Genomic DNA, 19,746 nt, shown 5'->3' with positions numbered 1-19,746 from the left:
ATTTATTTATTTATTTATTTATTTATTTATTTATTTATTTATTTATTATTTGGTGAGTTGTTTTTGATGGTTTGAAATGCCATGAAAATCGAAGGGCTTGCCATGGCAGACAGTTCTGTGGGATATCCTGGCTCTCATTGGCTCCTCTGCCAGAGATATCTTCCTGTGGGAAATCTGGCCCTTAATGGCAGCCATCAGAACAGAGTCTCGCTGCCTGGCTTTTCGCAGCTGCTCTGTGGAGCTCCCTCTTCCTGATCTAGCAGTGTCCCCATCGTTCAGAGCACCTGCTCCCAGGAGTTGCACTTGTCTTTGGGGGAACCTTGCGTTATCTGAATCGTTGCAAATAGTCCTATGTTAAGTTTCTGTGGACATCTGCTTGGATTGTGATCTCTGATTTCTGCTAACACTTGTTGGTGCAAATTAGCTTTTTTGAGTGTCTGTATCTACACAACAGACAGAAATCGCTGTTGTGTGTGTTTAAAAGTTTAGGCAAATAGTTTCAGACCACATGCATACTCTGCTACTCAGTTTATTTTTCTAAATGCTGGGATTTACCTAAATTTTCATGTGAGATGGTCAATTAGAATCTGAGAGATCACACATGGACTTAGTTCTGGAATTAAAACAAAAAGGCCGGGAAAATTGCTTTGCAAGCTCATTATAAATGCATATGTATAGTCTATTGCCATACCATGCTAATGCTCCTGATGTCGTCAGAATGTGTGTGTATCTCTCTCTACAACTACTCACTTCACCATGGGGAGGTGGGAGTTTTTGTGTTCTTCTGCTAAGGAAACAAGTGATTCTGCCCCCTTTCCCATTTCTAAGTAGCTTTTTAGATTTCTGCGTAAAATGTTAATTAATCAATGTTTAAATATATACATTGACAAAAAGCACATCAAAACTGGTCTTTATTGAACAGTTAGAAAGTGGAAATCGAAGACTAGGAGGGTAAAGCACACAGCCTGAGCCAGACAGTGTTGGCATCAGGCAGACAAGCTGCCTGACCCTGTCTCTCCTGGACAGCATGGCTGAAGTAGGTTTCGTTGTTACCGGTGAGTGGACTTTCACAACCTGACCCAACCCCGACTAAAGGCTGCCTGTGTCTTCAGGACGTCTGCACTGAGCATGTCCTGTAACACTAGCATGCCCTTACTAGACGCCTTGCCTAAGGTCCGAGTTTGGTATTGAAGATAGTTGTATCTCCAAGCTGTGGTGACAGAAGGGAGTGGGACATATTTGGGGGCAGTGGCATGTGACAGATGACCGAGGACACTTTAGTTTTCATATTGACGTGGGGAAAATGCCCAGGCTGTGTCGCTGTGAGGAGTTCCAACATGGCTGCACCACCTGCTCTTGCGCTCCGCCTGCCCCTTGCTGAACCCATGTCTCTGTTCTTCTTGTGTTCTAACTTGTATAGGATCATTTTAGTAACTTTCACACGCTTTGTGTGTAGTATGAAATGGAGAATATGGGTGACACATGTTTTCACCCTGTCCATAATCCTTCTCATTATGTTTCACCCAGCATCTAGACACTGGGACTTCATGGGCTCGAGGGGAGAACATGAGAAAGATAACTTGACCCTTGCTCAAGATACACTTGACAGTGGGTCTCAAACAACTTGGTTTTTTTTTTTTCTGGGCTCCCTGGTTGCATACCCAGACTCCACACCAATAAATAAGCTGTCATTTTCCATTCAAAATGCCTCACTTGGTATTCAAAGGTGCACACAGCTGTGTTTTTCTACCTCTTAGTACTATTCCTTTTCTGTCAAGGCAAAGGTTTTTGACAGAACTAAAAGTTAATGTAGCTTATGCTTCAATTGGGTAGCTATTAAATAACACTGGCTGCCTTTTAAATGTGTTTTTATTGGAAAAATTCATACTTCGCAAATGGCTTTTTATCTCCTAGGGCAGTGTGCCTGCAATTCACATAGCATACCACTAGATGGCAACAGTGTCCTTTTACAGGGTGCCGTGTGCTCTTAACTGTAGGTGTTGACCAAAACAGGAGAAACAGGGCTTTGTACTTAAGTATTATACCCACATATAAAAGATCTATGTATGGTAGTATTATAAATTTATACCATACACGCCGATAATATAGTCAATGTGTTGATCACTTTCAATAAGCAAAGCAGAAGAACGGCGGAGCAAAATATAGAAGAAATAGTATATTGGAGTAGAGTAAGTGAATTAGCCTTTGCCCTTGGCTGAGTACCAGTCTTCCCAGCAGAGTGTGCCATTGTGCACAACCTTCCCTTTCAGCCTCAGCCTCCAGGGCTGAAAAGATCTGGCAGGAGGCTCTGCTGAACCCACCTGGCAGTCCTCGAATGTGCTGCCAAGCATGCTGCACTTAACTCGCTTGAATGCCCAGCTCCCCTCCTCCCTAGGGTTTGGCACTAACCCCAGGGCATCCAGCTGCAGGAGAAACAGAGCATCCTGCCAATGGCCTGATCAGCTCCCTCTGAAGAGAGATTTAAAAGTGGCAAGGCAGACAGATGTCCTTCAGAATCAGAGGCTGCCCAGTAGCCACCCCTGTGCCAGTCCCCATGGAGTACCACACTCGCCTGTACCAACTCCAGGCCGGCCCTCGTGCCTTGCAGGTGTTTGCATCTCGGTGCTGGTTGGCTAAAGGAGACTCCAGGATCGCAGTTTCTTGCTGGAGATCTCAAGTAGCCAAGCTCTTACTCATTACGAAGGTTTTTCATAAAATCTTAATGATAACATAATGTCATAAACCATGGTCGCTAGGGGTGAAGGCATCTAGAGTCTGGTGCTCTCTCCGGTCTTTCCCATTGCTCCTTTTAGTACTCCCTCCCTTTCAGTGTCTCCCACTCCCACTCTTCCCTCTCTTTCCTCACCTATCTCCCCCTCTCCCCTGTCCTTCCCCTCTTCCACTTTCCTCTTCTTTTTTTCTGGTAACTCTTTTTCAGTCTAATTGTCTATCTGTGGTGAGGGAACATGAGCACCAAACTTAGGTTCTTACATCCACCCACCAGAGAGATAATCTTTTCACAAGCTTGATATAACAAAAAGACAAAACATCCTAGGGAAACCAGATCAAACCTTGTGCATAATTAATAAGCGAACTTATGGCCCAGGTGGTATATGCATGTATACAAGAAATCATCTTGTTGGATATCTAGCCGTACGTGCAGCGTAACAGACATCAGCTGCCACAGAAGTCTTTTTTAATATTTTTTATTTTAATTTTTATTAATTATACTTTATTCATTTGTATCCCCCATAGCCCCCCGTCCCCTCCCAATCCCACATTCCCTCCCCTTCTCCACCTATGCCCATCCCCAAGTCCACTGATATAGGGGATGTCTTTCTCTCCTTCCTTCTGATCCTAGTCTATCAGCTCTCATCAGGACTGGCTGCATTATCTTCCTCTGTGGCCTGGTAAGGCTGCTTCCCCCTCAGGGGGAGGTGATCAAAGAGCCAGCCCAATCAGTTCATGTCAGAGACAGCCCCCCCTGTTCCCATTACTATGAAACACACTTGAACACTGAACTGCCATGGGCTACTTCTGTGCAGGGGTTCTAAGTTATCTCCATCAATGGTCCTTGGTTGGAGTATCGGTCTCAGAAAAGACCCCTGTGCCCAGATTTTTTGGTTCTGTTGCTCTCCTTGTGGAGCTCCTGTCCTCTCCAGATCTTACTATTTCCCCCTTCTTTCATAAGATTCCCTGCACTCTGCCCAAAGGTTGGCCATAAGTCTCGGTGTCTGCTTTGATACTCTGGAGGGTAGAGCCTTTCAGAGGCCCTTTGTGACAGGCTCCTGTCCTGTTCCCTGTTTTCTCCTTCTTTTGATGTCCATCCTCTTTGCCTTTCTGAATAGGAATTGAGCATTTTAGCAAGAGTCCTCCCTCTTGGTTAGTTTCTTTAGGTGTGCAGATTTTAGTAGGTTTATCCTATATTACATGCCTAATATCTGCTTATGAGTGAGTATTGGAGAGAGTGAAGAGGATTTCTCTAAGGAAAGGGCTAATGTCTTCAGAAAGAAAAGAAGGTTTTCTAAACTTCTACCTTGGTACCAATGTATTAATAATTTACTATAGGAAAAATGGAGCAAAGCAACCTTTCTGCTTGTAAACCAGCTCTCAGTATTTGGGTATTTGGAGCTGCCATTTTCACACGACCAGTATGAATAAATGTAAAATGCCTACTCAAGCCCAAGGTAGACCAGAAGAAGATGGATGTGTTGCTCACTACAGAAGACCCAGAATGCCAGCCCCTACCAGACCTCCTCTGTCTGTCTCATTGGTTTTTCTGCCTCCCTCAGTGTACCTGGAGTTACTTGGGAAAATATCCCAGTTTTGCTCCTAGCTATCTTCTTAGCACGCAACAGAGGACTCAGCATACAGCTGAGGCTTAAGGGGAGTTCCGAAGGAAAGCAATGAATAGCAATGTGGAGGCCAGCAGTGAAAAGGGGATCTGGTGGTATTACGCTATCGGGAGCCACACCCTCGGGATGACCACATCCCTGTCTAGGGCCATCCGTGGAAACACATGAAGCCTGGCATGGCTGCACAGTACTCACACGTGAGTGTGAGTGCACATGCACAGAGACACCTGCATGGCTAACTTGGGAAGCGGACAGGAAACAGTCAATCTGCCGAGCAAGTCTGTGTGTTATAAAGCAGATGTTCAGCATTATTATCCGTCATTTCCTTTGATTCCAGAACAGTCCCCATGATGTAGCATAGGAAATGAAGGATATGGAATAATATACACTTACTATACAACAGAATACCATAAGCAAGCAGTTCAAAGCTGTTCAAAGCTTGGGCAAGTGTAATTGAACAGCAGTTCACTTTAGGATTCTCACTTGGACTTAAGTTAATGGGATTCTGCCCAGATGGACCATGGTGAGCCTTTCTTTCTCCCACCCTTTGGAAAATGAATGCCAATTCTGTGTCTGCATTTTTCTTGGAAGCCTTGAATATGAATCCTAAGACCTGGTCTTGCCTCAGCAGCAGCTACAAGTTTGGGCCCACAGAAAAACAGGTAACCCTAGTGAGTGTTGGAGACAGAGGGCTTCTGGCGGTGGCTGGCTGCATAATTTCTGCTTGGAGGTCTAGATTTAAAAACAAAAACAAATTGCCACGTTGCTGTTTCCTGTGACAGGAGCCCAGAATGCCTCTTGGCCATAAAGAATTTGTGGTGCAAACAAACTTTCAGATTGACCTTCTCCTCCATGAAATGTTGCAGATGCACAGAGGCCAAACTGGGGAGACAAGGGCTGATACGGGGCACATGGGAGTAACGTGTACAGATGCTGTTTCTGGGTGCCTGCTAGGTTTCATGGCCATAGGCTGAGCTAGATTACAAAGGGAGCCTGCAGGTTGGAGCTCTGGCCAAGCCAGTCTGCAAGTGGGCCACAACCCTTAGCAGAAGACTGCACAAGATTATAGTCCCACATGTGAACTCTGCCCTCCTGGATTTACTGTATTTCTTTTGTTTACCTGGGGCTGGTTACAAATGAGTGGTTTTAGTACAAATGCAATAGTATAAGGATTTTCTTTTTTTTCTATTTGCCCTGAGTGAAGCTGATACGATATTCTGGCTTACCATTTGGAAGTCCGTTTCCCCTGATCTTGCATTTGTGCCAGGACAATTACTCGTGATTTATAACTAACTCTTACTGGTTGCAGGGGAAAAGCTTCATTTCTCATTACTGTCAGTGGTGTGTTTTGGTTTCATCATGATCCATGTTGGCATTGCTTGAAATTTTGATTTGAGTTGCAAAGTGGAAGTTGTCCAGGGTTATGGATCAGCTCAAATTAGTTTTTCTGTATAGCAGTGAGGATTAATCAAGGAGTTGAGAAACGCAATGTCTAATGCTAAGAGAGCTGTCTATTGCCGACCAGTTCTGCCTTTGAGCTGCCAATGGCCACCAAAGTATACTTTAAGTATTTTTAGTAGAAGCTGAAACTGTGTTTCCACAAACAATTACTTTGCTGCATATACTCGCTGACTTGATTTTTGGCACAACAAGAACTGTCATCATGACTTGAGTTAATACAGTTTGGTTATTAATATTATAAAATTATTTATTTACTTATTGTAATGCCCACCCAGTTACTTGGGTACCATGCCTATAAGTCAGCAGTCTCAGAAGAGACAGAACAATGAAAGAGCCTATATAGAGAAAGCACGTATGTAATACACTGTGAATGTACATAAGAATATAAAGACAGCCTATGTGCTCATGTACATGATCATATAAATATGTAATCCATACTTAAGTGTGGGGAGAGTGATGTTAAAGAATATGTCCAATAAACCTGAGTCTGTAATGCAGATTGGTGACCTCAAAAGAGGAAGAGGTGATGTTTTAGTGTCGAGTTCAAAGGCAAATGGGAGGCAGGATCTCTTCTTCCTTCCAGGCTGTGTCATTTCTCTTAAGATCTTCAGCTGACTGCATGAGGCCCTCTCAAACCGTGGGCATGTCAAGTGCTTCAAAGTCTGCGTGGTTAAATCTGAGTTACGTTAGTAATAGAATCTTCCCAACCACCATCCCGAACAGAGTTGGTCAAACAAGTGGAGAGATGCCACAGTTAGCCAAGAAGCTACCGCAGGCTTCCTGGTCCTTGAAGCCCCTGGCATTCTTGTTTGCTTTCCAAAAGGACCATCGGCTCGGTTCTGCTCACTTCTGGACAGATACAGGACCTTCAAGTGCCCTCTGTTTCTGGCGGGAATTTTTCCCAACCTTTGACAGCTTTTCTTTTGCTCTTGAAATTGTTAATTGTGGTGAGATGGGAAAAATCTCCCTGTAACAATATTCCTTGACTTTTAATCTTTATGTGTACTGATTATTAAAATAAGAATTCCTGGTTGGAAAGTCAAGAATGGGTCCTGAAGTGTTTGTGTTTATAATGAGCACTGGAGCGCTGTTGTCTTGGGCTTCACATTTGAAGTCAGTTCCATAGGAACCCTAATAATATGCATGATATATATGTGATCTACTGAGTAGTAAGTGAACAGGGGAGCAGGGTGTGATGATGTAGATCTGTGGTCTCACCACGTGGTAAAAAAAAAAAAAGTTCAACCCTAGAAAAGATGAGCAAAGTTCAGTAACTTTCCCACAAGAGACTAGACAATCTGTATAACTGTCAATCACTTAGATTCTATCTAGTATCATCTCCTTTCTAAGAAAGATGTTCTATGGAAGTGTATCTAATTATTCTGTAGAACTGATGGCATGGAAAAATGAGAAAAGCTTAAAAACAAACAAAAACAAACAAAAAAACCTGTAGATGGAAGATGTTGGATATCAGACCTCAAGAGTGCTCCAGAGTGGGTGCTCAAGGAAGCTAAGAAACAAAGGATTTTTCTCCCATCGGGCTTTCCCAACCAACTTTGGTATCTGCCAGCAGTGCTGAATAAATCTTTGCTCTCTTTAATTGTTTAATTCTGCCATGTACTTGCTGTATGACCTCAAGGGCAGAAAAGGAACCAGTGTCCTTTGAGAACCTCTACACCAGAGTACCATTCTGGGCACCGGTACACCCTGTCTTCATGGTAATGTTAAATGGCATGGTTTCACATGTGGCCGGTGAGGCCTGGTTAGTGCAGCTAAGAAACTTGAAGCTGAGAATCAGAGATGGGTTTGGCTTGGACCAAAGCCTATTCCTGTGTCCCATGACTCAGTTTCCCCATTTGTTGCTGGAACAGAGCAGCTGTTCCTGCTGGCATCCCTCCCAGCGCTGTATGAAAAGCAGATGTGCCCAGCGGTCCCAAAGTCTCTGTCTACAGCTGAAAACATTGCAGGTTCGCATCCTGTTTCAGGAGTAGTTCCTTTGGAGGTAGTGATTAGCTCCCTACTGGTGATTTTCAGGGTCAAATGCTAAGGCTGTCTTTTCATTCATTTGCCTTCCATCTGGGACCAGCATTCAGGAATCTGCAGAGGTGAAGGGGCTTGACCGGCTGCCTGGGGGAGAATAAGAGCTTCCGGGTTCTGTTTCCTCTAGAAACATTTCATGCAGCCCCTGATGCCTGAGGTTTCTGATCCTGCATTATCAGAAGCACCATTAGCACACATGAATATCTGGGAATGAAAACAGTAAAACGGATGTGTTGCAATAAAACAAATCATTGAAATCCAAATGAGGGTCGTCTGAGGCAAAATAGCTGAAAGCAGAGATGCCTTAGCTGGAGTGAGTACAAGCTGGGTTTCCAGTGGGGCCTGGGACTGTCGGCCCACAGATCAGGTAGGAAGACTCCATGCACCCTCCCTGCCAAAGGACCCTGGGGGCTCTTCCTCAGGGCTCTGTGGCTAGGAAGAATGCACTGGTCGTCAGGAGGCCTCTGCACTTAGGCATCCACAGCATGTCCAATAACTGCTTTTCCTCTCCCCACCCAGCTTGCCGATGATCAGGGCCTTGTCTTGATGACCACAGTGGCCATGCCTGTGTTTAGTAAGCAGAACGAAACTGTGAGTATAACCTGGCACTGGGAGGGTTGTTTCTCAATACTTTTGCATCTATGCACTAGAAAACTTTCCCCTAAGTATACTGTATGTGAGTTTATTCTTACTGTTTCACTCTGTTGGGAAGACTATTAGGTCAAGTGCAAATGAAAGGTTGGGGAGAGTTCTTAGCATCTGTAGCCCCTCTCTAAAATTTAGACACCCAACGGAGGAAAAAGCCCAGACATTTCTTCATAATGACAGTTGATCCTTGGTTATCTTTGATTAATTTCTTGGAGCAGAGGTATCCAAGTACTGCAAAGAAGATGGTTTACCAAATAGTTGTCGATCTTGAAAGACTGAAATCAAGAAGTTGGCAGAGCTATGTTCTCTCCAAAGAACAAGGGAAGAATAATTTCTTCTTATTTCTGGCTGCTGGAGCCCAATATCCCTTAGCCCATGGCAGCAGCATTCCACAGTACTCCATTTGTATGTGACCTTCTCTCTACACCCCACTTACTATATTTAGATGCCTCTCTGAATCTAAGATGATTCTTCTGGATGTCTTTAGCTATGGTATCTGCAAAGACCCTATTTTCCAAATGCTATTGGATTTTGAAGTTATGAGTGAGTATGAGTTTTCTGGAATACTGTTCAAACCACAAACAAAATCACAAAGCGAGAGATAGCAGCAATTTGTATGTTTTTTTCTAATGGCCTTTCTGTCATTGGAAGTTTCAACAAATCACAGTAAGTGGTTCCACAATGCTGCTTAAAAACAAACAAACAAACAAACAAAAAAGCAAACTGACCAACCAACCACACAAACAAATAAACAAACAAAAAACCATGTTGTGGGTACTAGATTGTGGTGTGGAAAACAAAACAAATCAAAACCAAACAAAAACAGTTGCCACTGCATCTTTTCTGCAGAAAGCTTTGCTGGAAGAAGCTGGTTCATAATCTGAGTCCTTAGCCATTGATCTTCCAGGGTCTTGCACAGTGTGTCAGTTTTCAGAAGGAAGGGGGCACTACAACAGCTTAGCACAGGTGTGCTGTTGTCAGGTCAGAGGCACTGTCCTTCCTGACCAGCTGTAACTCCAGTGGGAAGTAGAGCATAAAAAGAAGGCCTGTGCAGATCTTAGTTGGTGGTCTCAGTCTCAGAGGAAGTATCTGACAATAATCTTTTATCTTCTGCTTCATGTCTGTTTTCTACAGAGGTCAAAGGGCATTCTTCTGGGTGTGGTTGGGACAGATGTCCCAGTCAAAGAACTTCTGAAGACCATCCCCAAGTACAAGGTAATGCTCTAGTTTTCTGTGGCCAGTGACAAAGAGGGAAGAGAAGTCTTGATTTCAGAGGTCTGGTTCTAGACTATACCTGCTCTTTGGGCAGAATTCTTCCTGCCACCATCATAGTCTATTGCCTGCCTTTTTATCATCTGTACTGTTTCTTGATGATTATCTCTTAATTTAAATTGTTTCCTTACTGCCTCCTCTCACCTCAGTATAAAGACCTCATGTGAAACCATGAGTTTGGATGAGGTCCTTGTATTTTGCTTTCAACAGTGACATGATTGACCAGCAATTTAAAAGGCACTCTACAGTATCATTGAATTCTTACGAAGAAAACTCCCTCATTTGCTGGTGGAGAGGAAAACAAATCAATAAATGGGCGGGCGGGGGCAGTCCATTCAAGGCCCAGTCCAGCCACTCAGAACTTTCCCAAGAGTCCCTGAGTAAGGAAAGGGTGGAAAGAACTAAAGGTCTTGGGGGCCCACTGACACTGGGCTCCACCCACTGCCCAGGGCTTCATTCTTTCTCTCCTCTCCAGTCCTGGGTAGACTGGCTGGCCCACCCAGCTTTGGGCTGACTCTGGTTGGCAAATGTTCCCTCTGCTTTTATGAAGAGTGGGGCCAGGCCAGGAATCTGTTGGTGTTGACTGCCAGAAACCTTTCTTGCCCGACTTGCTGAGGCTGGCTCAGGCATCAGCCTTCTAGACCTTCTGGTCAACAAAGAAATAGAAGAAGCTCCATGGCTGTAGGGAGGGGATAGCCACCTTCTTCCACTAAGACTTCCGGAACTTGGATTATGTTTCCAGAGACATAGTGAGGCTTCTAATTGATCTAGTTCCACATAATCAAGTACTATAAATGATAGAGCCTTAGATAATGAAAGCCAAGTGTGTGAAGAGGAAGACTTCATGACCTCTGAAGAGAAAGAACTTTCGCTGAAATTGTCAGACCTTGGCAACCACAACCAGGTGCCCATTGTTTAAGCAAGGCATCCACCCACAGTGTTTCAAATTGATTTTAAGTTTTGGTTTTAGTGAGGATATGTAGAAATCCAAGCACTACGTCACCACTTGATATGTACCAAATGAAACAAGGAAGAGTGGATGAAAAACAGAATGTCAACAATTACCTTTAGGGTCAGTTTCTCAAAGTTTCTTCTGCTGCGAAATGGCCTAAGATGTCTTAATACTAGGTAGGCACCATTTCGTCCAGACTTTATACCAACAAAATAAATCAAAAACAAAGAACAGGGCCACAGAAAGCTTAAATATGTTGCCATGTTTTGTAGTTTGCAAGTAGGAAAGCTACAATTTTAGCTTCTAGGACCCCAATATAACTAGGGATGATAAAAGCAATTATCATTATAGTTAAGATATGGTTAAAGTAAAATAATAGAAATGATGAAAAAAAGTACATTTCTTGTTCTTACCGTGTGGTGAGTGTTATCAAAAGCGCCCTGCATGCATGGCTGCCATTCGCCATCACACACATAGTAAGAGGTCAACAGAATACAGCGTGATGGGAGCCTTGAGGAAGAGCAGCAGTGGGAAGTGAGTCAGCATCTCCAGGACTCTGTTCTAGGCTTTCCCTGAGCCTGGTGGGGGAGCTGGAGACAGAAGTATGTTACACACTGACCTAAGACATTTGTCCCTCCTCCGTTTCCACAAAGATCTCTGGGAAAGGTGTGCGTGCCAGCCAGGTAGAGCTAGGAACAGGAGGGAAGGGGAACTCTGGGGAGCAGGATCCAGGGTGCACCGGCGGATGCAGCAGCTCGTAGCTCTTGGGATTTTCCCAAGGATTGTTCTTTCTCCCTAAGCTTCATATATTTTCCCGCAAGCCATCAGACTTCCTATAATTTTTATTAAGAATTCCAGACACCCCAGCAATAATTTCCAGACACCATGGCCTCTGTTACCATAACGAGCCATTTTATAATTGGGTTCACTTTATTAGCCTGGGGGCTCTCAGCTTGGAAGGGACATGCTCCTCTCCCAGGGACAGGTCCTGCACAGCTCCTGGTCTCCAGGGGAGCAGGGGAGTGAGCTATGGATCCAGGGCCTCTTTGGCAGCTCCTTGTGCTGGAAGGTCCTGTGTCCAATCTGGTCCCTGTTACTCCAAGAGACTGAACATGCAAATGGACAGGGAGACTGGCTGTGTTTCAAATAAAATGAGGGTTAGGGATTTCGTCAGCATATTGATTTGTGGCCAAAACCAAACATTGTCCATTGTCATTTTATGAAGTTTTGATTCTCAGATAGATCCATCTATAGGCTGTGTTTGGAGGCTTCACAGTCTCTCTACCTGGAGCTGTATGGGATAATCTCTAAGAGTCACCAGCCAGCACACACAGTGTTCTAATGCAGTTCTCTCAGGATGTTCTCCGGGGAAACAGTTTAACCCTGTAGCTTCTGAATGTCAGAAAAAGTTAGGCACAGGTTTGAGAAGGGCTGGCTGTGTATGCTGAAGTGGATCAGCTTCTTTTTGGCTCAGCTTCAGTGTTTACTTTGGTTCTGTTTCTTAAGATTATCTAGATAGTGTTGAGGAAAGTGATCAGTGCCTAGAATACATTCAGATTTAACTGAGTGCCTGCCGCTGCTCTGACACGGTGCTAAGGGCTATAGAAGCCCAAAATAGGTATGGTAGCCCCTTCCTACAAAGAGACCCATCTCCCAGAAGAGGTACAGCCTTGAGTGTTTTCTAGAGCAAGCCAGAGGAAGGAAGGTGACCTAAGTAGGGTTGAGAAGCAGGAAAGTACAGGTAGCATTCTATGCCTTGCATGAAGGTAGAAATGAAAATATCCTCGTGGTTTATAAAAATGGAATGGAAATGAGGGAAGTAAGGGCAGAGTCAGATGTACAGGAGACAGTACTGAGGCTGGGAGGGCAATAGGTAAGAATTCACCTGAAGGGACTGCATGAGGCTGGTACCCAAGGAAAGGCCTGTGTGGGAAAGGCGACTGCAGGACATTGCTGCTGCCAGGTGTACTGAGCAGCAGCAGGTAAAGGAAGCAATGTGGATATTTAGGTAGGGGCCAGCCCTGACAAAAGGCGTTTTCTGCGAGTCTTACACAGAAAGCCCAGTCAGAATTGCCTTTGACTCTGGTCTGTCCTTGAGGCCTAGAGATTGGCTGGAACCATGTTTTGGAAACTGAAGCAATACTGTGATGACAGCATGAGGAGACAGGCTTGCATCTGAGGAATGTCATAGAGAAAACATAACAGAATGTCCTGATTATTTGGTTTGCAGTATTGGCCGTAAAGGGAACAAACTAAAGAGATGCTTTGGTTTCTAGGTGGGGTGTCTGAGAAGGGCTAGTATCACTTGCCCAGAGAAGACACGAACAGAAAGAACTTAGAGAGCCACCATTCCATTAGGAGAGGGACCCAGGACTAACAGTTGCTGGGTGCCTGGACTGCCTCCAAATGGGAGAGCCCAGGAAAGCAGAGCCCTTGGGATAACAACAAACATGGCTGCTCAAGTCACTGAAGGAAAGTAGTGTTAAGGCAGATAGAAACCACTGGGGACAAGGTCTGAAGGGGAGCCAGGGCCTAAGGAATGACAAAGGAGGGAAAGGAAGAAAAAGGGTGGGGCCTGGCAACTGAGGAAATGAGGAGGAAGAGGAGGAGGTAGAAATCAGTTTCTAAAACCAGGAGATCCTAAAACGAGATTCCCATAGAGTCAGGAGGCAAGTATGGAGAATGGCTGGGCTGTGTCATCTAGTAGGTGGCAAGAGGGCAGAGTCAGAGTCTAGTGGCTTCAGGCATGAGTGGGCAATAGGCAGCCGAGACATCAGTGAGAAGATGCTGGTGTGGAAAGGCCAGGTCCCTTGCATTCCAACAGAAGAAGGAGAAAGGAGAGCTTAGCTTATAAAACCTGTGCCGATTTCTGTTTCATGGGTTTTTTATTCTTTTCTCATATTCCTTCTTTCCTTGTGTTCCCCCCCCCCTCCTTCCCATGCCATCCACCCCTGTGCTCATTTTTAACCATCTGCTCTGACTTTTGCTCTTCCGGGTTTTATATTCCGGTGGAGGGAGGCAGACATTTAAGAATCGGTTCTCAATGGTAGCCTCATAGATGATGGGCATCACTATACTATTCAAGGGAAGGGCAGAGCGTTGAGACCTACCTTCTCTTGAGACCCACAAGCAGAGGGAGAGGCACAGTCAGCTGTGTTGGAAGACACTGCATTAGCTGACTATAAAATACCATTTGTTTGGTCTGATGCTGAGTTTGAATTTCCAGTCAAACCCCACTCTTGCCTTTAATGGAAGAAGTCAAGCTCCCAAAGTCCTTCCTGACCCTTCCAGCCCATATTAAACCAGGACTTAATAACGATAATTAATGCAGTGTTGACTGTCTGACATTCTTCCAGGAGACAAGATGAAAGAGTCGATATACATCTCAAAGGATAGGAAATCTCGGGTTTATCTTTCCCGGCATAATGAAATATACTTTTATCATTAGAGTCAAGTAGAATGTTATTAAGACTTGCTGAGCAAGGTAAGTCCGGGAGAAACGTCTGTTGCCCTTGACGACCGCAGGCATATTTGCTTTATGTAATGCAACGGAAACTTTTAATTGCTGGTGTTAAATTCTCTGAAGTTCATTTCACATCACCTTGACGTTAAGCTAACAAGCAGACAGGGTCACTCCTGGTTTGTAAACTCTGTTGTCTGGATCATTTAATAGTATCATATTCAAGACTGTGAGTGGCAGAGAATTTAAAGGAGAAATAAGTAGGGGCTCAGAACTGTGAAATGATCCCTCAGACAGAAAATAGAAATTTTTTTTCTTTCCTCTTTCTTTTCACTGCTCTGGCAAAAGTGGGTTACAATTTCTTTCTTTAGAGAGAAAGAGATCAGTATGGGTTTTATGCCAGAGGCCATTTTAATACACGAATGATTTGTAGGTAAATTTATTGTAGCCAATGGGTGCAGTCAAGTGTGTAATAGAAATATTGTCAAAAAGCTGGGATTATTATTTAAATAAGTGCAGTGTTAAATTTGATTACATACTTTTTAAAGCTAATAAAACATTTCATTGCTCTCAAACTATTTCCCATAGTCCCGTGTAGTCAGAAAACATAAATTAAGTGAGGCTCTGCATAGAAGAATTACCCAGGCTTTGTGTGAATGGAAGCATGCATGGAAAAGCTTGGCAGCCACAATAAATATGATGGGAAATAAAGGGCCTGGCTGGCCTCTACATGGGGCTGGTGGGGACACTTTTACACTTTAAGGATTATGGCAAGGACAGAGCAGGAGTGGGATTAGAAATGGCTCCTGTGGGTAAGGGACACCAGGAAGCTAGAGAGTGAGACAGTGTGAAGGCCGCTTTCCTGGCCCTTATCTGGATGAGGGAGAAAACACCTCAGCTGCAAGAGTTCTGTTTGCTTTGACATGCTCCTCTTTCCAGAAATGTCCATGACTTTGTTGGTTTTTCTAAAATAGTAATTGTTTTGTTTTAAATAAATAAAAATAAAGCCATACGGTACCAGAGTGGGGATATGACATTTCAAATTGTGATGTTTGCCAAGCTTATCTGTGACAGGGTCCGCTTTTCCACCAAATGTCAAGGATCAGTGCCTTGCATTCATTTTAATGAAATATTGTGCTGATAAGGGTTATGAATGCCAAGTTTAAGCTGTAAATTACTTGAGTCGGGCTGCTTTGTGCTTTGTGAATCCATCTGGGAGTCAGTTAATGAAGGTTTCTTTTGCTTTCCTCTTACAGTTAGGAATTCATGGTTATGCCTTCGCCATCACGAATAATGGATATATCTTGACACACCCGGAGCTCAGGCCACTGGTAAGAGAAGCAGCATCTTTGCATTTCTTCAGCTCTGCAGTGAAGGCACCTAGTAGCAGTTTTCACTTGAAATATGCTTCGTTCTAGTATTAAAGAAGCTCCTTACATAGCTTCAAACTAGTGTTTTGACCAACAGTGCATCACTGATTAAGAACTCACAGTTTCTATCATGTTCTTAAATGTAAAGTCATATATATCTAAATGTGTTTATTGATACTCTAGACATCTATCAGCATTCTGAATTTGTTCTTTAATTCCATATAGTTTGAAATTCATTATGATGAATTCTCATACTCCAGCCATAGACTCTCTTATGGAAATCTGTTTTGGTAGAACAAATCAGGTATAAGACCTCTGAAATTCACTTCATTAGGACTTACCTCTTAACTACATTGCTGAAATGCAGTTGTCATAGAAGCTATTCAGCTCCTTTCTGGATAAATGGAAACAGCTAAGATTTTTCTCCATTTTCTGCACCCAAGTCATACCTGATAGCACTGCATTTCGTTTTGTTTTGTTTTGTTTGTTTTCTTTTTACCTTCTCCAAGAGTGGTCTGAGGCCAATCCAGGATAGTCAGTGGTCTGTCTCGGGAAGCTCGGTCCCCATGAGAAGGGGTCATTTGTCCAGAGAGCATTTGCCCGGAGAACAGTGAATACTGACTCCCAGAGGACAGCCCAGCTCTTCAGAGGAGGCCACGACTGAACATTCCAAGTTGAGGGCCATTCCAGGCCACTTAGTGAAACCCTGTCTCCAAAAAGAAAGATAATGTGTGCAAAGGGCTGACTGTGTAGCTCATGGCGAAGCACTTGCCTTGAGTATGCATGATTTACCATGGTGCAAAAGGAAGAAAAAAGCAAGGAGAGGAGAGACTCTAACCCACTGACAGTAATCTTGTGGGTTCTGAAGAGGTGTTGAGAGAGAGGTGGCATTGCTTGTCACCCTGGGCTAATTAGAATGTGCTGCAAGAATGACAGCTCCCTAGATTTATGTGCCTTCAGCTCATTTAAAGAAGATGTGGGCATTAAGAGAACACAGCCTTCTATGTTGAGAATGTGTAGGTCATTCTTCTGGCAACACCCACACACATGCACACAAGTTCGCAGTACTGCCCCGTAGCAGAAGTCTCCATCTCTTTCCTTAGAATTAGAACATAGCAGCAGAGAGCTCTGCAAGTGTTTGTTTGTCAGCCAAACGCTGCGGGGACCCATTCTCTTCTCACTTGCATCATTGTTTAGAAACTGTCCATGTGAGAGCCCCATCATCATCATCCAACTTTGCTCTAATCGCCTTGGTATTAATGGAGTCATGAGCACATCACATGAATCCCATATGCTGGCTTTCAGATGGAACGGATGGTGAGGTTTGATTGCAGCCCTGACTCTCTCTCTCTCTCTTTCTCTCTCTCTCTCTCTCTCTCTCTCTCTCTCTCTCACACACACACACACACACACACACACACACACAGCTACATGTGTAAAGGACTGAATTAACTGGTTAACTGATTTCAATTATAACTCTGAACTTTTTGGGTGTCTGATTGAAAAGCCACAGATATATATTTTTTAAAATATTTAAATCTAAAGATGTATTCCAGTCTAAAAAGCTTACCTCATTGCCCACCCCCAAGCTGTCAAGTGGGGCTGTTGATTGGACAGTGGGTATAAGTTGGTATGGTGTGGCTGAGCATGGACTCCTGCTACTTATATGTTCCAAACTAGAACAGATCAGAGGCAGCAGCATGATCAAACCTGACTCTTCTGCCGGGGAATAAATTTCCTATTTATCAGCTTTTGAAGGGGGAAGGAGATGGAACCAGATCTCACAAGTCACCAGGGTGGCTTCCTTCTCTCTACAGCAATGGAAGTAACTGTCCTCTACAAGTCTATCCCCTAACCACTTATATTCCCCAGTCACACAGCAAATAGCCTATTGTTGGATCTGTGTCTACTGGGAAGGCAGCTGAAAGGCCAGAGGAGCACATCGCTTAGAACACTGTTTGACTCTGATCATGAGAATGCTCATACATGAAAGTCATATTCCTATGATTGGTTGTTCAAATTCTGGGATGAGTGGAAGCTATGGGTAGGGTCAGATTTCTATGTGAAGAAGGCTAAGAGAATACTCCATAGGTCACTTGTCAAAACACAAGCCAGATGCATCTTCTGTAACTGACTCATAACAAGGACATGGACAGACCAACGGGCCATCTGTCCCATTCATCTGTCCCTGACACTGAACCTGTCATTACTTAGGAGAGGTTTTTAGGGTGGGTCACCATTGGGGATTACATGAATTAGCCTACCCAAATATGATCATCAAGTGTAGGGTGACTCTTTATGAGTTTTTCATTCTCTTTCTAAGTGAAGGAGAGGCTAAGGAGAAAGAGTTCCATCTCACACAGATAGTCCTGTCTCAACCCAGCTGTATGACGAAGTCACACAAATTTCTGAGAGCCACCTTCCCCTGATAGTCATAAGGTACAAATCACAGTTTTGTATCACTGTAAAGGGGAGGATGTGAAGTCAGAAATCCTGCAGTGCTGAAAGTTCTAGGATGTCATGGATGATGGGAACTATCTCAGCATCCCATAACAAAGCATCAGTCTGTCTTGGCTCTGTTGATCTGTACCAACCTGAGCTTGGCCACTTTAAAGACTGGGAAGAATAGTGGCCAACGATTCTAATACCTGAAGAACACATCTTGATTACTCAGGAGGTTATCCTGATAAGCGTTGGCGGTGGCCCATGTCCATACCATGTACACCCATGACTTGTTTATTTGTTGGTTTTTCAGGGTTTTGTTGTTGTTGTGAACAATAATTTTGGCCCACTATAATCCAGACTATAGACAACAACTGCCCTATGCAGCTCCATGTGAACCTTTTACCAGGGAAAATTTTGTTTTGGTTTGGTTTTTTGGTTGTTTGTTTGTTTCTCAATTATCATTGAGAAAAAGACTAGAAGCTGCACACTGGAGGATCTGTGGAGATCCTGGCTTTGGATGTTCTGGTTGCATTCTTCATTTTTTCTGTGTTTTCTATCCCCCTTCCTGCCAGCCCACCCAACATGTAGTCAGTCATCAGAAGATGAATGAAGGGATCCCTCAACCCCAGTTTTCAATGCCCCCTTTGGAGGCTGTAAGTAGATCCTGTGCTTGTCCTAGTAGTCTGCGGTCTGTTGTGCATAGATCTGCTCTGGCTGGATTCTGGAGGGCAGCTATCTGCAGACAGCTGTTAGCAGCTTCCTTGACTGGCTCAGGCAAGGACTCTTCACTCAAGCCCCACTTGCCTCCTCTCAAGCCCAGACTTATAATGAAGACATTATAAATGGACCTTCCCCTCTGTTCTGGACAAGGCTGCCAGATTAGCACAGTGAATGTGAGCATGGGTTGTGGCCAGCCCTGGGGAGTGTGGCAAGAGCTCTCTTCACGCAACTCATGTTCCCTTCTGTCTGCCGCTGAGGTTGTTCCTGCCCTTACAGCCAGATGAAAGAAGTGGCTTTCTCTAAAGCACAGTACCAATATTTTTCTAATTTGTCCAATAAAATCTTTCCCCCAAACTTCATGTTTGGCTTGGTTTTATCCAGTATTTTCTTTCATCCTGTATGATTTGGGTGTGAATTATGAAATATCTCCAAAAACAGCTCACCCTAGGAGACTTTCTCAGGCTTACTCAGAATTCATGCTTCCCTGTGATAATCAGGTTTTCTCCTGTCCTGCTTCAGTGTCCCTCACCTCCTTGCCACCAACTTGTCACTTCCTGATGGCTTTACTGATGTCAAAATGGCAGGTCCTTGTTGGGTTCTTGAGTGTCCTGGACTGCTCCTAGGGCTGAGGTAGCTAGCTGCCTTCCAGTAGACTAGAAGGCTTTCCGTGACAGAGCCGGCCCCCATGCCTGTGATGGGAAGTGGAGCCCAGCATAATAATTGGGATTAAACTCAGATCTCCAGAAATGTCTCCTGTGCAGTGTAGGCCTCCATAACCTAGTGTGGCCGTCACCATTCTTACAGGCAGGATAACAGTATTCCTATGTACTTCCTAGGTTTCATTTTCTCACATTTTTAGTTTTCCTTCTCTCTAAAGATGTTCCTTAGAATGTTGAGCCCAATAAAGATATATATATATATAGATATATCTACATACATATCCCTATATCTATCTATCTATCTATCTATCTATCTATCTATCTATCTATCTATCTATCTATCTATCTATCTATCTATCTATCT

General features: G+C 43.9%; 1 protein-coding gene across 3 annotated transcripts in view; it reads left to right on the top strand.

Annotated features, from left to right (window-relative positions):
- Positions 1-19,746, top strand: part of Cacna2d3 (calcium voltage-gated channel auxiliary subunit alpha2delta 3) — an 818,761-nt gene that overhangs the window by 607,641 nt on the left and 191,374 nt on the right. For all 3 annotated transcript variants that reach the window (XM_055612383.1, XM_055612382.1, XM_055612381.1), the window contains 3 exons: positions 8,376-8,447; positions 9,639-9,719; positions 15,445-15,519. In XM_055612383.1, the coding sequence (XP_055468358.1) occupies positions 8,376-8,447; positions 9,639-9,719; positions 15,445-15,519 (228 nt within the window). The remainder of the gene's footprint in view (positions 1-8,375; positions 8,448-9,638; positions 9,720-15,444; positions 15,520-19,746) is intronic.

Source organism: Psammomys obesus, unplaced genomic scaffold, assembly GCF_907164565.1.
Source record: "Psammomys obesus unplaced genomic scaffold, mPsaObe1.curated_primary_1811, whole genome shotgun sequence".
Taxonomy (NCBI): domain Eukaryota; kingdom Metazoa; phylum Chordata; class Mammalia; order Rodentia; family Muridae; genus Psammomys; species Psammomys obesus.
This window is presented reverse-complemented; position numbering and strand designations above follow the sequence as displayed.